The sequence below is a fragment of the Dicentrarchus labrax genome, unplaced genomic scaffold, assembly GCF_905237075.1.
Source record: "Dicentrarchus labrax unplaced genomic scaffold, dlabrax2021, whole genome shotgun sequence".
NCBI classification, from domain to species: domain Eukaryota; kingdom Metazoa; phylum Chordata; class Actinopteri; family Moronidae; genus Dicentrarchus; species Dicentrarchus labrax.
In genome coordinates, this window is record NW_026136714.1 from 11,588,109 (window position 1) to 11,616,007 (window position 27,899).

Here is a 27,899-nt window from a genome sequence, read left to right on the forward strand (position 1 = left end):
GCCAAATTGTATGAAAATATCAAGAAATCAGTTTTAAAATATAATGACATTGCTATTTGATTTACTTGATTTATTTTATTATCCAAGTTCAGCCACCCAGGACAAACTTGGGATGTAACTGACTTTTGTTCCCTGAGAAAAACCTCCAAGGCTGCCAACAGACTTGTTTTCATTAAACATTCATGAATACGATTGATGAAATTCTTCCAGATTCAGAACAGTTTACCTAGCCAATCTATAACTCTTGAAATGCCCACAAAGAAATCCTGCAGAAGATCAATGTTCCTGTTGTTGAGCTGCAGCTTTTTTGTCTTGCACCAACAAAGGCTGAATTGTATCATTTACCCAGCATGCATTTCGAGGGTTATTGACATTGTTAGTTAGTTTCTGAAAATATTTCACACAAATAAATGAAATGATAATTAAACAATACATTGTGATCTGCCCATGGAAAGAGTGGGCGTGGCTTACAATGGCATTACTACAACACCGAGGCTTCTCTTTGAAGAGGGCACCTTCCTCTCAGAAAATATTGTCGGGATACAGGGAGTCATCCATGCCTACAAGTAACGGGGTTGCATCGGGGGTTAGTAGGTCAACCCTTTCTTTGGCTTACAGTAATGTATTTTCTTACATCACCACATTGCAGGTTTCATAAGCGATGGTGGAACGACTGTCAAGATAGTTCCCCTCTTACTCTTATTCCCAGGAATGGCCTACACCATTTACCACACTGTAACACCATGAGACCATAATACCACATATATTAGAATACACAAAGTAAATCCCATGTGTCTTGGGCTTGGTACACGCAATTCCTCTATCCCTGTTCCCGATTCAGTTTGTAAAATTAAATCTTAAGCAGAAACGGAAGTAGACGACAGTGTATTATCTTGACCCAGTTGTGAGTTTCCGCCCACCGCCTCCTCTGACCAATGAACGAAGCCGGCACAGCATCCTCCAGGGCCGCTGGAGTTCGCGGGAAACCGGCTGTAGTCGTGTTACTTCAAGCATAACTGGAGTCCGGTTTAAACAACAGTCTTTGATACTAAATCAGTGTTTAATTAAACGATACGTTTTAAACTACTGCGCTCGAAAACAGAGCAGTGACACGGTTTAAAACCTCCGTTTGACTGCTGCCATGGCTGCTAGGCTAACGCTTAGTTAGCTAGCTAACGGTAGGCTGTCACATTGGCTAACAGGGACGTTGTGCTTCGCGCGACAGGATAGAGAAAATACTGCCGACTACAAAGAGACAAAGGGCTGCCCCTGTCAGGCACGAAACACCATAAAAAGAGTATGTTCAATCTAGACCGTTTTCGTTTTGACAAGACGGCAGCGACGACAACAAAGAGAGAGGACAGCGGCTCCAAAAGTCCAGAGTCAGAGAAGGAGAACAAGCCAGGTAACTAGCTGATGTTAAAGCTAGGTTACAATGATGGTAGCCAGATGTGTCAGTCGTACTGTTGTTAGCAGGAGTTAAATAAGACGGTTATCTTTAACATGCTGCCAGTTGCTGCAGGCCAGAGTGACTATTTCCTATGTGAGAATGGAGGCTCGTACAGTTTCTGATGTAAATTTGCATTGAATTTGCATTATCTTTATTATTGTTATAAGATAGTGTGCCTGTGTTGTAGCTGGGCAATATTGATAAAGCGTAATATCACTGTACCTTTTTAAAGGCAGCGTTTCAATACCAATAATGTGAAGGTATTTTAAAATTGACTTATTCCACAATGAGACAATGTTATTCTACTCTGCAACTCTTCAGACTAGGAAAAAAAAATTACTCTCATCGTATATAACAATAGGATGAGATCAATATATCACCCAATTGTCCAAGTAAGTTATGTCAAAAAGTGAAATATAGGGGGCATGTACCAATCTAGTAATTGAAAAATGATCCTTAAATCTATCAGAGTTTCTGACCTGGATCCCTAACATCATTTCTAGCAGGCTACAAATCAACATTAAAGGTGCATGCTGCGAATACCTAACACATCCACAGTCTTTAATTTCTACCTTCAGACAGCTTTGGAGAAGGCAGGTGCCCACTAAAATAAAAAAAATTGATAATAACTTGTGAAGACATGGCTATTATTCTCAGGTTTAATTGTTCCTACTGTTGTCACCTTGCTGGTAACACGAACAGTTGGATTAAAGAAGTAGGAAAGCCGAGCCTACAGTATCTGTATATCATGATGAAGATATACTTAAACATGTGAGGCAGAGTTGCTGCAAACTTTGCAAATGAACAAGACAAGATGAAGGGGATGCATCTGTTACTGCCGTGAATGTGTCTGCTAACTTGTTGTTACCATATTGCTTTACAGCTCAAATGAAACCTGTCAAAGTCCCACCAAAGTCCCATGCACGAGGAGTAGTTTTTGAGGAAGTTCTTTCTATCGACTTGGACGAAGAGGACCTCCTTTCTGACAAAAAGACCAAAATATCATTAACCAGGAAATCCAAGTAAGTGTAAAGTAAAATGACAAAATTTAAATTTTTTTCCCTCCTTCCTGCTGAATCGTGGTGTTTTACAGTCTTGCTGTGTTTCTTCTAGCCCCACAGGTAAATCATCCAAAAATGTGGAATCGCATGATACAGATACTGAGGACAACGAATTGGAGGACAAAGTGAGCAGACTACTGGAGATGTTTCCTCAGTTGACGAGGACGATGGTACTGGAGGTGAGTCGAAAAAAGAGCAGAGGCTTTGCAGCACAGAACACATTAGCCAGCTATATTTTTTTGGCTCTGTTCGTAAGAAACAATCCCTTTTAATCTCCTGAATTTCCTTGTTCAAAGCACCTTGTTTTCATTCCATTTTCAGGTCATTGGGAGCACAAGCACACTGGATGGGGCTGTAGCTGTTTGTCTTTCAAAGTTTGGTGACAAAGAAGGTACATAATTAATTTTTGCGTAAGAACATAATGACAGTCCTACGAGAAATACATCGCATAAAGAAGGTTTAGTATGTAGTTGGAGAAAAATAATCTGTTTTAAAACCCTGTAAAGTAAAGAAGGAGGAAAAGGTTCAATTTCTTTTGTGTGTTTATAATATAATCAACAATTATTGGCTCATTCTCAATGCCTGAAAGCAAATTCAAGTTCTTACTGAATCTGGCATACAGGTGCAGTAAAAAATAACACCAGAAATAATTATACCTGCCTAGCTGGCTACTTTCCCCATCAGTTGGCTACTTTTCATAACGCTGGCTGCCATGTCTTCTCAGCCCCAGACCAAGGCAGGAAGAGAAAACAGGATGGATCCAGCAGTTCTACTCAGAGTGGTGAGGATCAACCCAACAAGAAGAGGAGGACTTCAGTGGTACGATTTCTAATGTTACTGTCATGGTTTAAACTGATGGTTTGACATGTACACATTTCCCAGATCCTTGTAATTTAAATACAACTCAAGCCATTTTAAGTAATTGTACCTCCCGGCTGCATCTCTCCAACATTTTGGCACACTGCAGACATTTCACTCATAATGAACTACATAAAAACAGTAGTTTGTTGCTCATTATGCCTGAAAAATGTTTTTCCACACGGATAGAAAATAACAGATACATGTTTGCAAATATTGATGAAAAATAAATTTAATTAAAATGTTATGATGGCTGATGCACAACAAACAAGCCACACGTTCTGCATACAGGTGATCATATTGATGGTTTGTTAATGGTGATGATGTAAACAATCTATATGACCGTTTTGGCTTTCCTTTCAGTGCCAAATGCAAATCTCAGTAGGTTAGTATAGTTCCCTGTGACCTTTGAATTTACCTTTCTTGTATTCAAACCAAAAGGTTTCTGATGAAGAAGATAATGAAAGGAATGAGCCAAGCTGGGAGAAGCAAGAAGCCATGGTCAGAAGACTGCAGAAGAAGTTCCCTGACCAGGATAAGGAGGTGAAGAAAAGCAGACACTTTGTCCCAGACTATAACACATTAAGCCATTACATATTGATATTACTTTAAGTCCAGTCAGATTCACCCCCTCATCATTTCAAGCAGAAGCAAAACAAAATCTATTTACAGTGCTGCTGCAGTACTGCTGCAAAACCGAACTACCAAGCTAGCCAACAGCTACCAGTCATTGTTTACCCGCAGATAAAATCATAAGAGAAAACCTGATCAATCATCGTATCTGCTAGGGTGCTAACTAGCTGTCACTCTGGACCAACTCAGCTGTGAACTGCACAAGTTAATGACCTCCTCAGTTGTTCCTTGCAGCTTAAAAAACTCAGAAGCAAATTCAGATCTTGGAAACGGTTCCTGTTTCCATTTAATGGTGTAAAGTTTTTGTTTTTTTTCTCTTGTGTGTTATCTGTAAGAACTGCAATCATAGTCTGACCAACTGTGCGTGACTAAATTAGTCAGTGAATACATTGTTGAGGTGTGATTCACCCAAACATCCAAACCTCATGAATTTCAATCAACATGACCTTTTTTTAAATAGGTCTATCATCTGTTTTATGGCTGCTTGAAATTATGCTTGACTCTAGAAAATTACTATAAAGCTATGCCAGACCACAATGAGAAAAATTATAGGCTGACCCATTGCTTATGACTGTCTTGTTGCAGGAGCTGCGGATGGTGCTGCAGGAACACGACTGGAATGTTGAGGATGCCCTGCAGGTTCTACAAATGTTTTCAGACCCAGGTGCAAACACAATCTTCTTTTCACTGGCGTCATGTTTATTTTTACTTTTAACTTTAATGTTCTTTTGATATTGATTCAAGCTCAAGTTGTCTTTTTTTCTGTTGTCAGATAATACCAGCTTCAGCTCACCTGAGTCAGAAGAAAAGAAATCCAGTAAATCGAAAAGCAAAGACAAGTCTAGCAGAGACCACAGAAAGTTGAAGCAGCACAAAGATCATGGAGACAATAAAAAAAGGAGAGACCATAAGGACCACAGAAATGATAGTGAAACAGAGGAGAGTAGAGAAGACACAGACGCTACAAAGGACAGTGAAGACTCTGACTCAGAAGACAGCGATGGTTCCAATAAGAAAAGTAGACCTTTTACTCTGTCTTCATGGCTTATAAAAAGTCCTGATCCAGTATCCTCATCCTCCTCTGTCAAGAAAACAACTACCTCTTCCTCCCTGAAGCCGTCCTCCTCTTCCTCTACTGCTCAGATGCTGTCCAAGTTTGCCAGTGGGACCAGTATAGCCAAGAAGCAGGCAGCAGAGAGCAAGAGGAAGGCGCGTGCCGCAGATGAACATGTCAGTTCTGAGGGAGAAAATGACGATGAAGAGGACACTGTTAGCAGTGAGTTTGAGAACTCTGACGATGAGCTGGACTCTAAAGGTGGAATGACAGAACTGAAGAAAGAGATCATCAAATTTTTCCAGAATGCGTCGATAGATGAGCTGTCACTGATCTCTGGGTGCTCGGTTAAAAAGGCCCAGAAGATTGTGGAACTGAGACCCTTTGATAGCTGGGAAAGCCTGGTGAGTGAGTGAGTGAGGAGAGAGAGTGTGTTTTTCAACAAATAGACATAATGCAGGTGATTCCTTTATGTCATATAAAACAGTTTGCACAAGTTATCAATGGGAGAAGTTGTAAAAACAGTCAGTCTGAAATCATCCTGCTGAACACCTGGAAAATGACTTTGTGACCTGTTAAATTTCATTCACACCCTATTTACTTTTTGTGTGCACTACACCAAGTCTTCTGTGTTGAGACATTCCCTTAAAATCTGTTGAATAGCAGAACTCTTTACCTCCTGACATGTCTCAATAACTCTGTAATCAGTTTCCAAACACCTGTCAACAAAGCATAAATATTAACAGCAATGTCATGTTGCAATAATAGGGTAGTGAAATATTGAATATTTGTATATACTAAAGTCAACAATAAGGTAGTGTTGTTAGCACCTTTTTATTATATGGTTGGTTTTATAAGGTGTTCCTCAAGATGGGCTTGAACCCATGCAGAGTCATGTATTTGCTCTGATCATACATATATGAACAACATAACAGTAGGTTCTTTCCTCTTCAGGTTGATGTCTTCCATAAGGACAATGGACTGTCTGAGGACTTACTGCTGGGCTCCAGAGTCGTCCTCAAAGAGCGGAAGGTTGTCCTGGGGCTCATGTCCAAATGCGAGACCATTTCCTCAAAAATGGTCAAGCAGGTCACTGAGGTGATGGAGAAGGGTACAGGGACAATGAAACAGCCCCACATACTCAACAGCCAGTGAGTAAAATGCACATATACACATATTGTTAATTTAGAAAATAATATTAAAAAATCTGGTGTAATCATTATATGCTCAGTTGTGTTTAAAAATCATGGCGGTCTCTGCAGATTTTTCTGTTACATGTTCATGTAAGTGCCTTAATGATTCCTGGGTCAAGTATTTGTTCACCAGTGTTGGTGTTAGGTGTCTGCTTTGCTTTCATTCTCAACATGTAAAGTCAAATGTACACAGATGTGTTGAAATAAGTTTAAGAGAGAGCCCGTCTTTCCATGCAGTGTGTGTACAAAGTCATAGAATCAAACAGTGATAATCCACCAAGAGATGCGCTCACAGTGGGGGGACACATTGTTGTTGAAAGCCAGACCGTTTGCTCAGTTGTATGGCGTGACTAACTCTGCAATGCACAAATCAAACAAAAAGTTTATGAAAAAACTTGTAGCCTTGTAACTGAGCCCTGAGCACAAAGATGTCAAGCTTGAGAGGAGATGTCAATCCAAATGCTATCCCCGCGTGGTACAGGTTGATTATTTATCCTTCAAGGCAGCCTCAAGCATTTGCAGCAAGAGTTAGATTCTTGCAAACACTTCCTTTCTTTTTAACAACTCTGTTACTTTCTGTTTCATAGGATAAACCCTTAATCAAATGTGCCGTTGTCACTGACTGTAGGTAGCAAACAAACTGCCATAGATACGCACCCACATAGACACGCATTCACACTAACGTCGCACATTCACTCGTTCTCCATTCCACTATGTTCATATGCAGAGTAGGTAATCCTCATTATTCATCTTAACGGTGCAGTTGATGGTCACAAGTGCACACTTGGCGCTTCAGCCTAACCAAACGTTACGCATCTCTGTGTTTGACAGTCCAGACAGCTGTTACTATTACTATTGTCAAAGGGTGCATTCAGATGACCAGATTAAAGATGATATATTTCTGTGTAAAACTGAACTTTACAGCAGATTATAGTGTATTCTTTGAAGATAAAGAAAAAAAAATATATATATACATATTATTTTTCTACATAAGGGTGGTGGATAGAGTCAGAGAAGGTACTGTAACATGTACTAATTTACACTTGACTATTAAAGCAATTACAACACTGTTTTTTTGCATAAACAAAAACAAATACACTTTTTTCATCCATCACTTTATCTACAAATACAACTGTGGTATGCCTTTCTAAATACCTCTCTGAGAGGGTCAACGTAGAAGACTTGTGACAGTTTCATTGATGTTACAAGGATGACAATGGTTTTGCATTTTGGTTTCCATAAATTATGTGTTAGGACCTATCTGTGACTTAGAGTTTGTGTTTTCATAAAAATGAGCGCTCCAATTCATCTCATCTGTTATTTATTGTCTTTCAGATTCCAGCTGAAACCCTATCAGCTGATTGGTCTAAAGTGGCTGCTGCTTCTGCATGAGCACAAACTGAGCGGTATCCTCGCTGATGAAATGGTAAGGCACCCAGACTGCGGCCTATGGGAAGTAACAGAGTGCACTTCTAACATTTGTAAGGTGTTGATCACATGCCCAAAGTCAAAATGAACAAAAGATGCTACACATAAATATTTAATAAGCCAAGCAGGACAGAATGCGCTTACAGCTTGTTTAACTCCAAGCTTTAGTTCTATTAAAGTGTGTCAGGATGTTTGCTGTTTGTGATACGAAACACAGGTGTTCAAATATCTTCTTTGTCTGTCCACCTGGCTCTTTATTTATGTCTTTGTGTTTGTCTGACTCTGTATCTCTCTCCCTCTTTCTCCTTCACTCTCTCTCCCAGGGTTTGGGGAAAACCATCCAGGCTATAGCGTTTCTGTCTGAGCTATATCAGAATGGAATAGAAGGTCCTCACCTCATCACTGTGCCATCCTCCACACTGGGTAATGATCTCCACAAACACACTTTTGCTACCTTGCTTCATATTATGTAATCAAACCACCAACACTTAAATAATTATTGAGCATAACAGCGTATAGTGTTGTTTGTCCATGTTTACGTTTGACATCCGCTGTTACATTTGAAAAGCCCTTTGTGGGGAAGAAACTAACTTTATTATTATTTATCAGTGATTTATGCTGATTTCATTCTCTCCATCTTGTAGACAACTGGGTCAGAGAGCTGAAGCTGTGGAGTCCAAGCCTCAAAGTTCTAGTCTATTACGGTAAGACTCATGAATCTCTTCATGTTTTCTTCCTTATGGGATACATACAACTGATCTGACAACCTTAAGTGTGCACTGTGATCAAACGTGTACAGAGACAGCTGAAGAGAACTGTCTTAGCCCATGTTCAGACCAATAACAGCACTGTAGCAAAACCCAGCAAGAAGCTGCAGTGTTATTGTGTATAGGTAGAAGATGGAACACAAACAGAAAGTCCAGTTTAAATGTATTTATTTCATTGTTCATTGTTGGTGTGATGGAAATATTTGAAGATGAATCGCTCACATTTTAAAAGACTTGGATGGCTTACACATCAGAATTTTTTTCTTCTTTTAAGCACAGTGCAGTGCCAACCCAATTCTGAAGGCTGTGCATACATGATGGATATTTAACCTAAACTGTATTCCTTAGAGAACCTTCCCATATCTTATCTCTGAACACGCGTGAGGATCCTATTAGTTAATGGTTTAAAACATGTTCTAAGCTCACCTAACTTACTCTTAACCATGTCACCCAGAGTCACACAAAATGCAGGAAGGAGACATTCTGTCTGTTAGATTTATCTTAACCTTGGGCTTCTATAACAAAGTGAAATTATGATACGCTGAGTGCTCAGGATTCAACCTTATCAGCTGCTCTTCATAGTCTAGTCAGCCAAACAGTCAGAGAGAAAGTGCAGAGTTTTACTAGGAAGAGGCACAGGCTGTGACCTTTGTAGATGACCTTACAGTGGCATGGGAAGCACTATACCACTTCAGTCTAATGTAAAGAAGGAACATTCCTTCACAGTATGAACCTACTGTGACACAGTGAATCCCTTTTTAATGAATGATTGCATTTTGATCTGTACAGGGCTTTATTCTGGATCTTTCCAAAGTTAAGTATAAGTATACCCTTATGTTCTGTACAGGATCTATAGAGGACCGCCGCTACCTCAGACACGACATCCTCAATGAAGATGTTGAGTTCAACGTCATTGTGACCACGTAAGCGCACACACACGCGCACACACACGCGCGCACACACACACGCACACACGCACACACACACACACACACACACACACACACACACACACACACACACACACACACACACCCTTCATCACATTTGACAGATTATTACAGTTACGGTGCTACTGGAAGACTAAAGCAATGCTCCAAGCAACTTGTCACTCACAGTTAAACACAAAGTGAATGAGTCCTTTTTGTTTTATTCTGTTTTGCTTGTGTTTGACTTGTTTTACAGGTACAACTTGGCCATAGGAAACGATAATGACCGCAGCCTTTTCCGTAAACTGCGTCTGAAGTATGCCATTTTTGATGAAGGTCACATGCTGAAGAATATGAACTCTCTGCGCTACCGTCACCTGATGGCTATTAACGTTAGTTTGCTGACATTTTGTAATGTAGTTTCTACCACTGTCATCCCCTAATGTCTGGTGTAGCTTCATACACATCAGCAGAATTCTTTATCTTTCTATCCTTTACATCCACAAATATTGCACATAACAGTTTACAATATGTGTTTCTCTCTCTTTCTGTGTAGGCAGAGCATCGCTTGCTGCTGACAGGAACTCCCTTACAAAACAACCTATTAGAGCTGATGTCTCTCCTGAACTTCATCATGCCCTCTATGTTCTCCAGCTCCACTACACAGCTCTCCAAAATGTTTTCTATGGTAAGTGTGTGTTACACTGTTAGCTCAGTTTGTTTGGACGGATGGTACCAAATAACTGCATGCACACCACTTAGAAATGCAAACCTGTCCTCTTCCTTTTTATCTTCTGTCCTGATTCAGTGATTACTTATAATCAGTCAGGTTTTCTGGTATAAAAGCTTGGATTTGAAATTTTGAATCACAGCTCAGATTACAGCAACAATCCTGGTACTCAGTGGTACCCACCACTGTCTAATGAAAGTATTTGTTTTATAAGAATTTAAAAACAAGAGAAATGTCAACAATATAACCAGCCCAGAAAAATAATAGTTTTTATTTGTTTATTAAAATTATTTATTAATTTATTAAATGTTGTATGTTGTGTGTCAGAAATCCCATGAGGAGCAAAGCCTCTTTGAGAGGGACCGTATTTCTCAGGCCAAACTCATCATGAAACCTTTTATCCTCCGAAGAGTCAAGAGCGAGGTGAGTTGATCTGGCAAAGTTACTCATTTGTAACGTGTAAACATTATGTATATGTAAAGTGTGTTTTGTAGGGAAATCTGGTATAAAATGATCAATCAGATTGACATTTTCAGTCACTGTTCTAATTGGTTGCCCTGCATCCACCTATATTACAAACTGTGATAGTATCCAGTGAACATTTTCATTCAAGCAGAAGATTTAAGGCATCTATATTAAATATAAAAACGTATGTCAGTATTCTGCTATTTGTATTCATTGCGCCATAATGTGAGTAATCATAGTTAAAACCTTTGTAAGTATTGTGAATAACTAATGGTCTTTCCTTTTTCCAGGTCCTCAAGCAGCTGCCAGCCAAGGAAGAGAAAGTAGAGTCATGCTCAATGAGTGAGAAACAGCAGGTTCTCTACCAGAACCTCTTAAAAAAACTCAAGAAGTCCACCAATGGCGAGAGTAAGCCTGATTTACTGCGTGGATCATGATGTTATTTTGTTCAAATAACAGGAATTATTGTGTGGTTAATAATTCCCCTCATGCCTTTTCTCTGCAGAACGCGAGTTGTGTAATGTGATGATGCAGTTGAGGAAGATGGCCAACCACCCTCTGCTTCATAGGCAGTACTACACCACAGAAAAGCTCAAAGCCATGAGCAGACTCATGCTCAAGGTCAGTCTTACTCCCTGACAAGCTGTTTGTCTTTGTCTCTGTGTTTTTTGCATCTGAAGTCTTTTATCAAGAATCTGTCTCTGAGTTGTGCTGTGAGGCTTAGCTGTTAGCTTAACATTAGTTCTTAATGGCTCCTGCAACTTGATTGGATGCTGTCGGATGGGAATAAATAGCGTTAACGTTTAATTGATTCAGGAAATGAAGTATTTTCAAGTCAAAAGTCCAAGTGAAGCCACGAGTCACTGGTGTGTTGAAGTCCCAGTTAATTTGCAAGTTTTCTGTATATTTATCTAAGTCATAAAATGTGTGACTCAAGTCCAAGACATGTGGCTCACCTCTGGTTAGCACTGTATTATATTTTCAGTGTGTGTAATCTGAATTACTCAATCTTTCATTTGTTTGTTATTCTACCCTAATCTCCCTTCTTTAATTCTTTCCACTGTAACATTTTTGTGCTGTTTCTCTCCCTCCACAGGAGCCAACTCACTTTGATGCAGATGCTGCTCTGATTCAGGAGGACATGGAAGTGATGTCAGACTTTGAGCTGCATCGTCTCTGCCAGCAGTACTCCACCATCAGCTCCTACCAGCTTGAAACCAATCTCCTACTTGACTCTGGGAAGTTCCACCACCTTACAGAGCTGCTGGCCTCAATTAAAAACAAGGTATGTACAAATGTGCAAAGCGTGGTACATGTAGGACACAGATGTCTGCCATGTAGCATAAGTTTTTCTCTTTAATCCTGCAGGGAGACCGAGTGGTATTATTCAGTCAGTTCACCATGATGCTGGACATTGTGGAAGTGCTGCTGAAACATCTTAAGCATCGTTACGTCAGGCTGGATGGATCCACACCCATAGCTGAGAGGTCAGAGTGGTACAGTACATTGAAGTCAGATCAATTGTAGGCAGAATCAGGAAGCATTCAATGTTATTAATTCAAAATCTTGTAATAAAGTCATCTCTTCTGCAAACAACTTATTTTTTCTTATTATACTGCATCCTTTGCAGTGGGGCTATTTCATGAGTATATTGCTATTTTGATGCTGAAATGATTCAACAATGCTAGCACACCTGTTATTCTAGCTGTTAATTGAGGATTTAAAAAAATGATGGTATTAAATTGAGGGAAATGGAAGCAATGTTTGGTATTCAACTTCATCAACGTATTATAAATTGCGTCATGTAATGTCTAAAATGATATCCTTGTCCTTGTCCTGCAGGATTGTGTTGATCGATGAGTTCAACACGGATCCTGACATATTTGTGTTCCTGTTATCGACGCGTGCTGGTGGCCTGGGCATCAACCTTACCTCAGCTAATGTTGTCATCCTGCATGACATCGACTGTAATCCCTACAATGACAAACAGGCAGAGGACAGATGTCACCGTGTAGGCCAGACCAAGTAAGATGGAATCTGTAGATAATACACCTTGCCGGATGAGTTTTGAGTCTTATAATTTGATTTCCACCCGTCTTATGTGAGCAATTTGACAGAAAGCCTTTGTTTTATATGCATGCAGATTCTGATGTGATTAATTAGGTATTGATTGCAGTTACAGAACTTCCTCAGGTGAAAATGTTCCCCTTCAGAACTGTGCTCAATGTATTGATTCACTGTAGTGGATAATGGACCTCACTGTTTGTCAGGACTGTACAGGTGATTAAGCTGATCAGTAAGGACAGCATAGAGGACTGCATACTGCAGCTGGGCCAGAAGAAACTAAAGCTGGAGCAGGACATGACTGCTGCTGAACGGGGTAAGATAATGTCTTCACATACATTACATACACACATCTCTGTAATGAATACATTACATTTAATTTTACTTTGCAAACTAAATCATTTAAACTAGACAACTTTAGGTAGTGCCTGAGATATAGCAGTGCATTTTTTCCTGGCAATCTTGTCTTTGTGTTTTTTTTAGTTATACCTCACATAACCGCCTTTTGAAAGACTTTAACAAATCAATGACAAGGAGTTCATCAGTAAGGAAAGAGGTCAAGAAAATTCCAGCACTGCTCTGCTACATCCTGAACCCTGCAGAGATAGCAGTAGTTAAATATTTACCCTAAACAAGTATTTGTTGGTGAAAGTCTCTTAAATAAAAGCTAAAAGTATAGAACAGTGTAATATTGAAGATAGTTGATCAAACAGTTCAACTTGTACATACAGTAAAATTCCTGGGTTAAATAATATCAGGAGTACACAAGAAAGGGGAAATGCTTCTTTCAGGACAGACACACGTGCAATGGATGTTGTGTATACAGAAATAACGATAGTAAAATTACAATGTGGAGAAACAAATTACAATTTTAGGTAAATGATAGCTAACTTCTGAATTACTTACAAATTTTAAAAAATGGTTAATTTGTTCTTTAGGTGGTGAGGGGACCATACCTGAAGATATGGCATCTTTGCTCAAAGCCTCACTGGGACTGTGATACACAAACACATGAAACTTGAGACTGCACAAATATGTTTTTGATGGCATACCTGTGATTCTGGGCAGACTTGAGTGTTTCGACTGAACATGCACTTATGTGTCTATACTGGAAAACTACTGAGAACCATACGCTGCCATGAAAAAAAGTTCTGATATTGAGATCTGATTTACTGTGTAGCAGGGTAGCTGTGCCTAAAAACAATATTTTTTACATGCACACAGTTTTTGAGACCATCTTGAGACCATAATATACAAGGGTCCCAAGCTTTAGAAACTTGGAAGAAAAAGGTGTTAAGCAGTTTATACCACACCATCAGGAATGCAGCATGTGTTGGACTGCACCATCGAATGTTAAGTTCACATAACCCATGTAGTTATTATTCACATTCAAAAATGTATTGTATGCTGGTAAGGGACAGTATGCTTACTGGCGGTCTTTGATAGATTAAATATTCCAAATCTAGTAGGGAAATTGTGCTTACCGACCCAGAGAGGTGGTGCACACATTTCTTTTTCTTTTTTTGCCATACTTCATACAGTGTTACATTTTGTCAGTTTGTATTTCCAATGAGTTTACATCAAATATTTTTAGCTGCTGTGATTCACAGTAACATTAAAAACTATACTTATAATGATGGTATTCACATTTATTTTGCCAACTATCTGGAAAATTGTACTCTGTCACTGTAAGTGTAATGTGTTTAGTTATATTTTAAGACAATTTTTTGGCAATGGCAGACTGATTGGCCTTTTTTGACTGAAGATAAATGGTCGTGTGAGTGTATTCAATGCATTTCATACATAAATACTCCATATTTTCTAGTGTGTAAAACTAGAAAAATAAAAATATAAAATAGAATGTCTTTAATAAATATGGTGCTTGAATTGATTTCTTCTACTCCTTTAATATCTTAAGGCAAGCGATTTGAGGAAGTAGCTGCTGCATTCATGTACTGTATAAGTGGCTAATGTGTTGTGAGTGTACAAGTGTTACTGTAAAAGCTTTTATGAAAGTCATTTGTATGTTTTTAAGGTTCCTGTTTGAAATGAATAATAAAAATTGGAATAAATGCTTGTGTGGCCATGCGTACAGCGATTCGGCAGGGGGAGCTGCCAGTAAGAAAGTTACCTAAATTGTTTTCCAATGGGGTATGAATTATTTATGTGCTGCCAAAGACTTGCACTTTTCTAACACCAGGTTTCACCAAACATCTTGATTTAAAAAGAGGTCTAACAATTATGTAAAATTGAATAAAAAAAAAATAAGTGTGTTTCGATCTAGAGACTGGAAGATATGAAATTAATTATACTTGATCTAATTGTTCTGAAAGAACCAATGTGTGTATATAACATACAAAAGCCACTTCAGCAAAGTGAGTAAGCTTGACAGGGAGTCAATAGGGAGTGTGTGTGTAGCCCTTATAGCTGCTTTACTGATATGTCAGTGCATCAGACTTAAAGCAGCCCAGGATGGCATATAACAGTTAATGTCCCAGTTCAAAATCCCTTTATTTTGGTATATACAATGGATATATAGCTAATGCTGAGACATTACAAGACATTTAAAAAAAACTTTATTTGCAAGTTTTACAACCACCGTAGTTTCTCCAACACCCTTGAGAGGGCAAGGGAAATAACACAATAAAAAAATTTATCAAGAAAATACTAAATTCTGTATCAACACATAATGTAATCTAATACTCTACTCTGCATTGGGGGAGTATCGTCCACACCTGAAGCCTGTCAAGTGAGCGTCACATTTAATAGTGTAGGTGAAGTAGAGAACTCCTTTGCTCAGCTGACAGCTTAGAGAGCGAGTTCCCCGCTCAGGAAAGACGATGCATTTGCCTGCTACGTCATTGTAAATCACATCTCTATCCCACACCTCAAACCTCAACTCCTGACCCAGTTCCACTGATCCAAAGTCATATGTTGCGTTCCACACTGGGTCATTGTCATCCATCACCGTCTCCGTCTCCTCGTACATGCCGTTGTAGAAGATCTTCACGTAGGCGTCTGTTTTTGTGAAAGTGTCTGCCTTCAGACCTGCAGCTCTGTGGATGACCAGGCTGAGAGTTCCTCTGCCAGCCCGTAGGGGACAGCAGTGATGGTCCAGGTTGGGAGCCGGGGAGCAGTTCTTGAAACCAAACTCGTCTTCCTTCAGCTGGTTCTCTTTAATGTACTCTGTGACAATGCTTCTCAGATTAGCACTGGTCTGTGAGTCCTCCACAAGATTATGCAGGGGGAAGATGGCGTAAGAGACCACATCAGGGTTGTCATGGAGGCTGCTCATCCAGCTGTGGTACGCTTCGGATGGGTCCTGCTGGTAGAGGATGTCGGGGAAGTACTTCTCCCCCCCTGTTACCTCAATCTTATGGGTCATGAAGCCTTGGTAGAAGCCCATGCTCATGTTACCCTTCCGGAGGTTGTCACACTTATTGGAGAAGGACGCATTGGCGGGGAGGAAACCGAGAGCCATTCGGAGTTCAGCATTCAGGCAGTTTTTGACCTCGGACTCAGTGAAGCCCTTCAGTGTGGCCAGGCAGGTCCTGAAGGCAGTGATTCGCCTCACCTTACCACCAAGTTGGACCTACGAGGCAAACAAGTAATTAGAAAGAGGCTGTTTTGTAACAAGGTTCATCCCCCCTCCCCATCTTCAGCATTAAAACCTACTATAATCAAAAAAGAGAGTGCACTGCATCAACCACCTGACCTGGTGTATGTAGTGTGTTCCATAGGTGTCTATCAGCCGTCTATATATGGCTCGGTCCTGGCTTGTGTTTAAGCTCAGTGGGAGTCTCTTTAGATGCTTCGTGAACTCTGCACTCAGCTGGGGATGATCCGCCAGCCTGTAGCTGAAAAAAAACAACAGGCATGTGGAGTTCGACCATAACACAGTGAGAATATAATATTGACTCTTATGGAACCAACAATAAACAGTTGAGTTCACCGTAAGGTGTCACCTCAAGCTGTCGTAACTTTGCAAAGAAAAGGTTTCTTGCGTACCATTTATTTGTAATTAAGCCTTTTCCTTAAATGACTGACTTACTTTTCTCACAAACTAAGAAACATCGGCAAGTCATCATCTAAGTTATCATTTTAATCTATTTTAAGCTGTAACCAATATATGCTAACAGTACATTTGCCTTTTACATGTAGGAAAACAACTATGAGCTCGGATCTGCAGACAGAAATGACTCTGTATGTTTAATGTTAATTTTGCAACTGTCATATTAAGCCATACTTATCTAAACAAACAAACAAAAAAAAAAGAATTCCTCGCATTCTCTACTGTGGATCTAGATGTAACAATACTTAGTTGTACTCAGTCCCCTCATCGTAAGAACATACTTTTAGTGCTGAATATCATCTTACTAATTTGATAATCCCAGTAATGCCACATCAACCAGCAAAATACAAAGCACCATTTCTACCACCCCCCTCCTCTTTACCTGTAGTACGTGCAACTGATTTCATGGATGGCAAAAGTGGCCTTGTCCACGCTGTGCTGTGAACGGGCAAACTTTGCCAAGTCTGAGCGGCTTCCTCCCAGCACTGCCTTGCCAATATTGTCTAAACTCAAACCCAGGTCCCAGTTGTTGTTAACCAGGGAGCTGGAGCTGCGCAGCAAGGAGTCCACAGAGTGGTGGAGGGCACTAGACAGCTGCTTGCTGCAGCGGCTGAAGGGACGCCAGTCGAGCACTGCAGCTGGGAGCCTCTGAATCTGAGGAGGAGAGAAATTGCAGGATGTAGAGTGGGATGCAGGTGGGCGGAAAAAATAGTCAGGGGAAACGTTGAATAGAACGGATAGTGGAAAAACACAGGGCAGGAGGGGCAAGAGGGAGAAAAAGTTGTTTGGATGCTATAAAGTGAAGAGAATTTAGTCTGATCGAAGACACCGTGGAAAAGTGTTTTCACCTGTCCTTTCTGGAAGCGGTTTGGACACAGTGTACATGTGCGGTTATCAGCCAGATGACCTTTGACATTGATGACATATGCCCCTGTTCGACGCATCCGCACCACATCAAAACCCTCCCCTGCCAGGTTGTGGCCCGGGACGAAAGGGGCTTTCTCACACTCTGACCCTGAGCCAATCCGACAGCCGCGGACCCGGCAGACCTCCAACATGACCAGTAAAGCCAATATAAACCGGACAAAGTTGCTCCATCGGCCTCTTCCAGCTTGCATGGTTACCTAAATGTAAAAACACACAGAGGGTGAGCATGTAGTCAGTAAAGCCTGTTTTAATGACTACTTCTTTGCTATGAAATACTCCCTTTAACATGAAATGAGTGTCTGATATGAAGCCCACTGTAGGCAGTTACATTATTTGTCTTATAGTTAAAACAACCACAGGTTTACCGGTGAGAAGACTGCAGGGTTGCTGCTGGTAGCAAACTATTTAATAATTGAAGATGAATTATGTCTGTTACACAGTATATGCAGATAAGCTTCTAATCCTCTCTGCTTTAAAAACTAGAGTAATCCTGCCACAGATGTTGTGTCATCTCCAAAAACGTGCACAGCTGACAGACACAGGATAAAACACTTACCTTGGACTGTATTTTATTTATCGTCCTTCAGATTGTGTCTTCGTCTGCTTTCAGGAGTTGTTAGTCTGTAGCTTCCTTTTGCCTTCTAAAATCCCTGCCCAGATTTTACCAGCCAGGAAAAACACATTTGTTGTGCCTCCCTCTCTTTGCTAACTCCATCGATGACACAGCTCACTGTAAACGATGAACTGCAAACGGAAACCCTTGATCCTGCTGGAAATGAAATCACGGCTGAGAGAGCTTTGGCTTTGCTGGCGAACTGCACTGAGAGCCTGCTGGGTGCACTCTTTTGTCTGTCCTCCGCCTTATGAAAAAGACCAAGGAGGGAGTTCCTCTGCTTCAGGGCTGTGTCTCTCTCTCTCTCTCTCTCTCTCTCTCTCTCGCTCTCTCGCTCTCTCTCTCTCTCCCCCAAGGCTTTAACAATTTCCTCAGCATGAGTGGGTTTGTTTTCATATTCCTGACCCAGCTCTATGAATCCCTCACAGCTGTGTATGTGTGTGCACGTGTGGGGGAGGGAGAGTCTTGTATAGTCATAAGAGGAAAGATGCACGTTAATATGAGCCTTCTTTACGGGAAATGGCTAGACGTATGTGTATGTACGTGCATGTGAGTGTACAGTACGTGTGTGTATGTCTGTTGGAGTGACTGTTTTTGTACAACGTCTGAGCCGGCCTGTCTGTGCACTGATAACCTTACCAACACCATGAGGTCAGCTTTGCCATTGTCTATTTATGGATGTGGGTGGAATGTTGGTGGTTTTCTCTGTAAGGTCTCTCTGCACTCTGTGCAAGAGGTTTTATTCAGCACAAGACAGGAAGATTTGTTTTTCTACCCAGATTTGCTCTTTTATTTAGAGAAGCAGTATGTGCTTCGGTGCCACGTTTACAGACTTATGCATGCTTACCTAATGCGATTTGACTTCTATACTAACCATAACATTATAATGCAACTGTCATTTCTGTGTTTCTGTAATGAAAAGTTAAAACTAAATGTGTTTTGGATTTAGCTCAAAGATTCCGCTCCATCTGTTAACCTTAAAAAAACATACATTTCACGCAGACCTGTTATAAGGCCAAGTGACACTGACTAGGGCACTTGTAAAGGATTTAGGGCATTTCTAAGTCTTAACATGAACAGACATACCAAGAATACATACAATACAACATAGTTTTCTTTTTTTGAAATTTCTTTAATTAGTATTTAAGTGCAGTGCAGAAGAGCTTAATAAACATACATTGCAGCATAGTACAAAAATACTGAATTGTGAATTAATATTTAGAAAAAAAAACCTTTGCAAAATGTTAATTATCTGAAAACATATTTATAAACCCTATGTTTTATGTAAATGAACTGTACCTATATAGCACTTTTCTAGTCTTCCGACCACTCAGCGCTTGCTCATTCATACACTATCATAAAGTGATGATGAAGGCCATCTCAAACGGAATTCATTCATACACATTCACTCACCGATGCACAACATCTGGAGCAATATCGGGTTCAGCATCTTGCTTAAGGACACTTCAACATGCAGCAGGATGAGCCAGGGATCGAACCGCTAACTTAAAGATTAGTGGACTACCCGCTCTACCTCCTGAGCCACATCCACTGATAAATGGTATAGTCAAACAAAGCATTCATTTTCTTAAGCAAGGACTAAAAATGTTTATATACTACATGGCATTGTGCATCTTGGCCACATGAGGGCAGTATTGGGTTACTTATGGCCTTTGAAATAACTTCTGCTTTTTGTCATTTGGTGATTTTAAAGGCAGATTGATGACTGTTAGATGTAATATAGTATGATGTTTATAGGCCATAAAATACAATATAATACAACAATATAATAAAATACAAAGTTGACTTAAACAGCTGCTAAAGCACATACAATGTTTTCAGTAAAAAAAAAAAAACTCCAATAAATGTATTGTTTAACTTACATTTACTATCCATAGCACTTGGTAAATGTGTGAATTATTAGTTTCATACACATTTTAGAAGAATCATAATGCAAAGTCCAACTGTTTCAAACTAGAAGCACTTGTGAAACTAGAAACGTGAAACATTTGCCACTTCCGTAAGATGCGTGACAGTGATTTCTGAGGTGACGATCAGCAGGGAAGTTAAAAACTAAATCTGTCTCACCGCATTAACATCCGTCTTCTGCAGCCAAGCCTCTGAGCTGTGTGTTTTTCCTCAAGCCGCATCTTGCTGTGCCTCTCTCTCTCTATCTTCGCGCTCTACTTCTCCCCGTATTTCGTCATAGCCTCTAGCTCTCATGAACCCAGACATCCTCCTCCTTCTCTTCAGCAGGAAAACTGCCACTACCACCAGTGCTATCATACCGATCACACCAAAGGCTACCCCGGCCTTTTCTCCACTAGACATCTGACCCAATTCTGGGTTAAGCTGGCGCACAATGTCATTGATTTCCTCTGGTTTTGCCAGTTTCCATGCCTTGGTCTTCCCCACTCTGACCCAACTCTTGTCTCCTTCAGTCATCACCATGACCGTGTTTGTGGCTTGCATGCTGACTAGTGGGCGTTTAGTGAAAGGAGGCAGATGGATAGGGAGAAGCTGCCCTCCTGTGAACAGTCCTGACTGGACGCAGTAAAGAATTTCACAGCCGTCGCTCACTGTGGCGAGATGCTGACTGAACTTGGGAGGGCAGCGGCGTTGGGACCCTGCCAGTGGGTTGCTTGACTGACAACTGAAGAGGCCTCCAAATGGTACGGAGTATCTGGTGGCAGTTTCATAGTCATTACTCACACATATCACTTGGCCGTCCGAGAGAAACTTTACTGGAATGAAGTTTGAGGGGCAACTTTTGGCATTGGTGAGAGGGTTCAGCAGAGAAGGGCTGTATATGCCTCCAAACAGATACCCTGAGTTGTCTGGGGCCTTTCCATTATTTACAGAGCACCAGTAGGTGTCAATGCGAGCAGAGCGAACGTGGTAGTTGTCCTGACACACTCTATTAATGCAATCTTCAAGCCATAAAAACCCACAACCATAATGATGGTCAACGCAATCGTACGAAGTGTAAGCCTGCTGTCTCACTTCAGATCTCAGTAAAGTGGGGGTGTATGGCGGACGACAGGAGAAGTCACCTGTTTCAGGGTTTTTCTGGGCCAGGGCATCACATAGTGGACCTGCATCTGAGCTGCGCTTAATACACTGTTGGTAGACGCCCCCGAAACTGAGGTTTGTAGCAGGGCCCTCACAGGATGCATCATCAATGTTGGCCTGGAAGTTAAAGTTCTTGGAGTTGACGTCGACACATCCAGGCCGCGTATTGATCGTGTAGTATCGCTCTATGGCCTGACTCAGCGTGAGAGCCACTTTGCCAACTGTAGGCTGTGGCAGATCTGGGAAGGTGTTGGTGTTTATAAAGTAGTGTAGGGGAAATCCTGACCTATCAATAGCAACAAGGTTGTTCCTGGTGCTTTCCTGCCACTTCTGCAGAGTGATGCCGGGATAGAAAGGTGTGCCACCACCATGGCTTTGGGTCAGAGAGTACTGAATATTGGACTGATATGTCTGAAGTGCTGAGCTCTGTTGGGTATTTGTGCTGCTTATGTCAAACTTGAGTTTGTCAAAAAAGTTTAAGCCTGCCTGCGCTGTGATAGTGGAACTTTGCGACACACTGTCCGATACATATGTAGAGCGGAGGTAGTCTTCCTGCACCAAACTGGCCCCGGCATCGACACTAGTGATAACATGGGTTCCATAGTCCAGTACCATCTTTTCTGAGAGATAATCTGCGTGCCTTGTTTGGTTGTTTTCAATTGCATCAGCTATTTCTTTGGCTTGTTGAGCAAAGCGTGAATCCAGATTGAAGTCTGGATAAGCCTTAACTGTGTAGATGAAGTTACGAACCTTTGAGGAAAAGATAAGACGTCATTGTATTATTTTCTTAGTTTTTTAAACATGTGCCATAATTATTTCAGCTTATTAATGTTCTATTCATTTTCTTTATTTGCTTTTTAATGTGACATCTGTAACACCAGAAACTACAGAGAAGAAACAGCCTTCTGTCTCACACTGGCACTGTTACAGTCCTATCAATAAATAAAATATTTAAAGGCAGTCAACATTTTTATCAACCAAATTTAGAAGTAATCCACAGTAGAGTGGTACTTTTGTTACACATAAACATAATTTTATGATTATAGTGGCTTTTACCCACAATAGCAGCCACAACTATACTGTATGTGCTTTTTATTTCATTAATCCAAACGATGGAAAATAAAAAACTTACTTGCACTCTGGTCGTAGTTGAAGAGTCTTTGACCTGATGGGTTTTCATCCTCTGGTTCTCTGTAGAAAATTTGCCATTCAGAACCGAGAAGAAGGATATGTCCGCATTAATGGTCTGGGATGTAGAGCTTTTCTGCTCCAGCCACGAGCTGATTATCTCTGAGTTTGTCTCCACGCCCGTCTCCTTGTGGGGGATTACAAACACCTCATCCGGGATGAGGTAGAGCCCATCCTCAGTTGTCTGGCACTGGAAGTAGCTGAGGTTCATGACTCGACCCACATCCATGTTCCGGAGGTTGTCCCAGCCTCCGCCCGGCAGCACCTCCAGAGCTGTGATGGAGAGGTTGGTGGAGGCACGACATTGTCTGAGCCAGTTGGTGGGTCGGCTGACAGGGACCGAAGAGCAGGCGTGAAGGAGAAAGAGAGCCAGCAGGTTCACTGATGTCTTCATGATGACTGCCTCAAAACAGGCTGGGACAAATACATATAAGGTTCAAGCCAGGTTCCTCCTCCTCTTATGCAGCTTATCATATGACAAACAGGAACATCTTGTTTAACAACTGGTGGGGGTGGGTGTGGTTTTGATTTTATTTTGCGAGCCCCAAAGTATAGATAGGATAGGCAACTTATTAACAGGAAACTAAACTCAATATACCTAATTTATGACTACGCCTATTATTTTCTATGACAGAAAAATAACTTCACAGTTTAATAAAACCTGAAGAAGGCCATCGCCTGGCCATAAACCAGTCCATTGTATGGTTCATATACATGATTTGTTATCTAATTGTTCAAGTGAGTGCAGTACAGTCAGTTCTGAAAGCAGTGTGTTGAACTATACCTCAAGAGTAGTATGCAGAACGTCTTGAACCTGCCTAAACATGCAAAGTAGTAAGTAAATGAGCCCACCATGCAGTCTGAGCACAGATACCTTGTTTGTCTTACCTGTCATGGGTGTCTGAATAATGATAAAGATAGTGTGACACTGAACCAAAACACACAGTAGATAACAAACTGATACAATCTGAAAGCAAAGTGAATGAGAAATAAAAAAGGAGTGCTGAAGTGCACACAAGAGGAGGGTGGAGATGAAGGGGAAAACGAAACTTAAGCATAAAATAGACCCAGCATAGACTTAAAGGCACATTGCTTTGATTAATAAATGCATTTAAAAAAGTTCTTCTTTCAAGATCAAGTTAAAAACGCTTACTGACTTCCTCTTTTAAAGGGAACAGAGAGAAGATGTGAAAACAAGATATACTAAAGGGAAGTTGCTGTGTTTTCACGTGTTTTGACTGTCACATGAGTTTACCTCACTGGGAATTTCCTGAAAATTTCAAATTGACTCACCACTCAACAATTCACCTTGACTAACATCTGGCCAACAACAAAAGAATAAATATAAGCAATACACGGTTAGGAACGAAGTCCGTATAATGTTTGGCCTGTAAACAAGGTTATTCATCTATATGGGAAAATAGTATGTTGGGAAGCATGGCGTAGTAAGGGTTTAGTTTTGCGGATCTATTTGGTGAAGGAGTATTCTATTCCTATAAGGATCTAAAGGACCAATATAATGTGAATGATAAAGGGGTTAGGGATAGGAGCAAAATTACACTTTATAGAAGAATTCATAGACATTATTGGACCCGCTCGGTTTTATTCAAAGCAATGCTCTTGCAGGCTTCCTTAATTTATTAAAGGTGGGGGTCATAGATATGTAAGAGAACGCCTTAATCTATGCCGTGGGATTGTTGTCACTGCACGCACGAAAGCAGGGAATGCTGACATAACAAGAATAGGAAATGACCTCAAAGAAAAGGAAATGCAACTACAACAAAGACTGGAAAACTACAGTATAAGGCATTAGACCTGTGAAACTTAAGCTTCCTTTTACGCTTACTTTATCTACTTTGCGTGGGTGTTGGGAAATCTGCAAATAAAATATATTTGTTTTGTCCCTCACATGCTAAAGGCCTAACCTCTAACCTCAATAGTCTATTGTGTGCTACTGAGATGTCACAGGCTAAGGGGGAGAATAGAAATGTTTATTTTTGACGTTAGACATTGTATTAACACATTTAGACTACTTCACGCCTTCACAAAGGTCTGGGTTAGCCCTGTATCTGACACTGTGTTTTTCATGTTGTATAGAGTGGGGGGAGTAATTTGGGAGAGGATTTATTTTGTGTGGTGTGTATAATGATCTAAAAAATAAAATAAAACAATATTCTAAATAAATAGGTGTTTAAACTGAGCAGTTTGTACTCTCATTATACACATTCTACGCATTTTACAGAAAACTTAAGCTTTACTATTTACCAATGTGGTAACAAAAGTATGTGCTTCATCAGCTGTTGCCTGGCAGAGATCCGCCCTCTGCTGAGTGCACTCTTCCAGTTGTTGCTGAATCCGGCCAGTAGATGGCAATACAAAACCATACAGCTGATGGACTCTACAGCTGTGCGAGTGCACAAATGCCTTCACATTACAATGTCAAGAGCTCACTGCTTCAGCATATAACACCCAGAGCAGAGTGTGTATGAATATGGATCATAGCTTTTGTCATGCTTTGAAATTCCACCTCTTTATTAACCTTCCTCCTCGTGCCAAAACTAACCCAAAAGTCAGCACTATTTCATCTGCTGTCTAAACTCCATCAGACTTATGGATGAGGACGGTATGCCTCGCTCATCGTTTCACCTCTACTGAACCCTGCCATGTGTTTTTCTGCTGGAGATAAGAGGAACCCGAACGGACACGGTTTGACATGCCCATCAAGTGTCACTGTTGGCAGTGACGATTAGCTGCGTTTTGCGCGCAGCAGGCGAGTGTCACAGCCTGCTGTTGTATGACCACGCTTTCTTCTGCTGATGTCAATCTGCACTTCAGATTGGCGCAAACCAAAACTTTACAGACTGCAGTATAGGGGTTTTGAATCCAGATTTCGTTTCAACAAAGTTTTACCAAGTCTTTCTTTTTCTATATTGAAGGGCAGACGCAGAAACACGTTTTCCTCAGGATCATTTAGAGCACAGTGGTGGCCTGTGTCCGCCACTTCATAACAATCACCTTTTAGCGTTAAAATATGTGTGAATACGCCGTGCTGGACGCCTTGGTGCCAGTGCGTAACGGTGCGTAAAGGCGCCACTAAACATTACGCGCGCACTCCAGCGGTATCTTGGGTCACTGGGAATTAAGCAAATCAAGAAACCACCCCCATGATCGCTCATTCACTGCGAGTGGACACTCAGTAGTCCACTGCAGTACATTCAGATCTAACCGTTTGTATTGTTGAGAATCATATAAAATTGCACACTAAAATTGGACACAAATAAAATTCCGGGCAGTACATATAGTGTACTATATGGTAACCAGGTAGTCACAATCCAAACTTGCTTTTTTTTATAATAACGAACTTTCCCTGTTTAAGGCTTCAGAATACTTCTTTGTCTGAGTTGTGCGAATGATCAGGTCATATTTTATAGCTCAATAATGCAATTAGTCATAAATGTATACACTGATTGAAACATATACCCGACAACAGTAAAGGCTGAATGGTTGATATTGTCTACAGCAGACTGGGTTCTTATCCAGAGAGTCTTGCATAAACAGAGAATATATTGAATGCTTATTGTTTCTTGTTCAAAAAATGTAAAGATCACAAGACATGCTCTGTGAATCAAAGTACGTTTAATATTATAACAATTGCAATTCAAGTCTTTACAGACCACAGCAGATTCAAAGAAGTAATGTGTAAAAACAGCAGGTTCAGTATTTTCTACTGTAGAAAAACTGTAAAATAGCAAGCAAACTCAAGTTTTTGGAATGAATGCAGAAGTTTAGTCCACACATAAACGTAAACGCCACCAGAGAGGCGTTTGGTCAGCATTTAGTGTTCATTATGAGAGGTGTCACTTCTTGACAGCAGCTTTGGACCTGGTGGACCTCTTGGCGACCTTGCGTTTCACCTTCTTGGGACTCTTTGGCTTCTTGGGCTTCTTGGCCGCAGCGGGCCTTTTTGCTTTCTTTGGACTTTTTGCCTTCTTCTTCTTCTTAGGTGACTTCTTGGCCGCTGGAGTGGCACCTGCAGCTGCTTTCTTGGCCCTGGTCCTCTTGACCTTCTTCGCTTTGGGCTTCTTTTTCACGACCTTCTTCTTTCGAGGTGTGGGGGGCTTCTTGTTCAGCTTGAAGGAGCCCGCGGCCCCGGTGCCCTTGATTTGGACCAGAGTTTTCTTGGCCACCAAGCGCCTGATGGCGATGAGGATTCTGGCTCTGTTCTTCACCACGTCGTATCCTCCGGCCTTTAAAGCCTTCTTCAGGGCTGCCAGGGACACGCCGCCGCGCTCTGCGGACGCGGACGCGGCCTTCAGTATCAGGTCTGACACTGAGGGACCCGTCTTCTTCTTCTGAGACTTGGCTCTCTTCTTGGGAGATTTGGCCGGAGCCGCCGAAGGCAAAGCAATCGCTGCAGAGGACATTGTGATAGAGGTTGTTGCTATAGGGTCAAGTGAGGGGAGAGGACAGAGTGATATCTCTTCTGGCCCTCTTGACAGATTGAGGTTTTATAAAGCCTCAATGAGAACCGTGTAGAGTGAGCCTCTCCACCACAGTGCGCCCCTTCTCTCTCTCTCTAACTAGATAAAGTTTGTGTTTTTTACAGCTGCATTATTTAGTAAAAATCCTGCGTAAAGATTTGGGAATCCACATAAAAAGCACATCATAAGGATCAGCGCCCTCTTCACTGTCTATATCTCTATTTTTACACCAGGGATTTAGTGAAATCTACTCGAATTTGTTGCGTTATTAGAAGCTGGCAGTTGTAAAGTTTAATTTGAGACTTGTATTTTGAACATGTAAACAAAGTTATACCCTCTACACAATCGAGTACAGAGTTTAATAATTAAACAAGCTTCAATAGTAATGTGTCTGATAAACTGGCTCCAAAACTTTGTTTTATTTCAGCCGTTTTTGCTAATTAAATTCATTTAAAGATGACCAAAGAAACACAGTTGCCTGGCAGCCCCTGCAGACTGCGTCCTGAACATAGATAGAAAATTCCTGAAAAGCAGAAGCAGGGCAGTTTTGATGAATGTCTGAATTTTAAAAGGATAAATAACAGAAAATTAGGTTTTATAACATCATTATAGTGAATATGTTATTGTAGGCCACTGTATGTCTCCTCTGTGGATGGAAATGGACCTCAGCCAAAAGATATCCGCCTGTAAGGAGGGGCGGCCAGAGAAACGAATTTAAGATTAATTTCCCGGGCTTTTTGAACGTTTTGACCCTTCATGAAATGACCAGTGAGAGATGCATTCACATTAGTATGTATATTTGAAATTTGTTTCCTTTTTATTAAGATGCCAGTCTATGGTTTGACAACCATATAGGGCATGATGCCCTAAATAAACTTAATCATTGCATAATAAGCTTTTAACATGCCGTGTCC

At 40.9% G+C, this 27,899-nt stretch overlaps 4 protein-coding genes across 4 annotated transcripts; 1 reads left to right on the forward strand and 3 right to left on the reverse strand.

Annotated features, from left to right (window-relative positions):
* The first annotated feature begins 943 nt into the window (after window positions 1-943).
* smarcad1a (SWI/SNF-related, matrix-associated actin-dependent regulator of chromatin, subfamily a, containing DEAD/H box 1 a) lies at window positions 944-14,704 on the forward strand. The gene is made up of 23 exons (XM_051421448.1): window positions 944-1,405; window positions 2,334-2,472; window positions 2,564-2,690; window positions 2,833-2,902; window positions 3,236-3,330; window positions 3,811-3,912; window positions 4,588-4,666; window positions 4,775-5,460; window positions 6,011-6,207; window positions 7,585-7,675; window positions 8,001-8,100; window positions 8,322-8,381; window positions 9,292-9,367; window positions 9,630-9,765; window positions 9,930-10,061; window positions 10,431-10,526; window positions 10,859-10,976; window positions 11,074-11,189; window positions 11,665-11,853; window positions 11,937-12,055; window positions 12,411-12,593; window positions 12,839-12,948; window positions 13,571-14,704. Exons 1-23 carry the CDS (start codon window positions 1,300-1,302, stop codon window positions 13,630-13,632), a joined length of 3,189 nt encoding a protein of 1,062 aa, XP_051277408.1. The 5' UTR covers window positions 944-1,299; the 3' UTR covers window positions 13,633-14,704.
* Window positions 14,705-15,191: 487 nt separating this feature from the next.
* Window positions 15,192-18,593, reverse strand: prf1.5 (perforin 1.5). The gene is made up of 5 exons (XM_051421474.1): window positions 18,188-18,593; window positions 17,553-17,828; window positions 17,087-17,358; window positions 16,348-16,489; window positions 15,192-16,224 (listed from the first exon to the last, which is right to left on the reverse strand). The coding sequence occupies exons 2-5, from the start codon at window positions 17,820-17,822 to the stop codon at window positions 15,337-15,339; spliced, it is 1,572 nt and encodes a 523-aa protein (XP_051277434.1). The 5' UTR covers window positions 17,823-17,828; window positions 18,188-18,593; the 3' UTR covers window positions 15,192-15,336.
* A 762-nt stretch (window positions 18,594-19,355) lies between these two features.
* Window positions 19,356-23,529, reverse strand: mpeg1.1 (macrophage expressed 1, tandem duplicate 1). Its single transcript, XM_051421467.1, has 3 exons — window positions 23,393-23,529; window positions 22,449-22,918; window positions 19,356-22,066 (listed from the first exon to the last, which is right to left on the reverse strand). The coding sequence occupies exons 1-3, from the start codon at window positions 23,397-23,399 to the stop codon at window positions 20,384-20,386; spliced, it is 2,160 nt and encodes a 719-aa protein (XP_051277427.1). The 5' UTR covers window positions 23,400-23,529; the 3' UTR covers window positions 19,356-20,383.
* A 2,594-nt stretch (window positions 23,530-26,123) lies between these two features.
* LOC127375540 (protamine-like protein) lies at window positions 26,124-27,000 on the reverse strand. The gene has a single exon (XM_051421491.1). The coding sequence runs from the start codon at window positions 26,926-26,928 to the stop codon at window positions 26,362-26,364; it is 567 nt and encodes a 188-aa protein (XP_051277451.1). The 5' UTR covers window positions 26,929-27,000; the 3' UTR covers window positions 26,124-26,361.
* Between the last annotated feature and the right edge of the window lie 899 nt (window positions 27,001-27,899).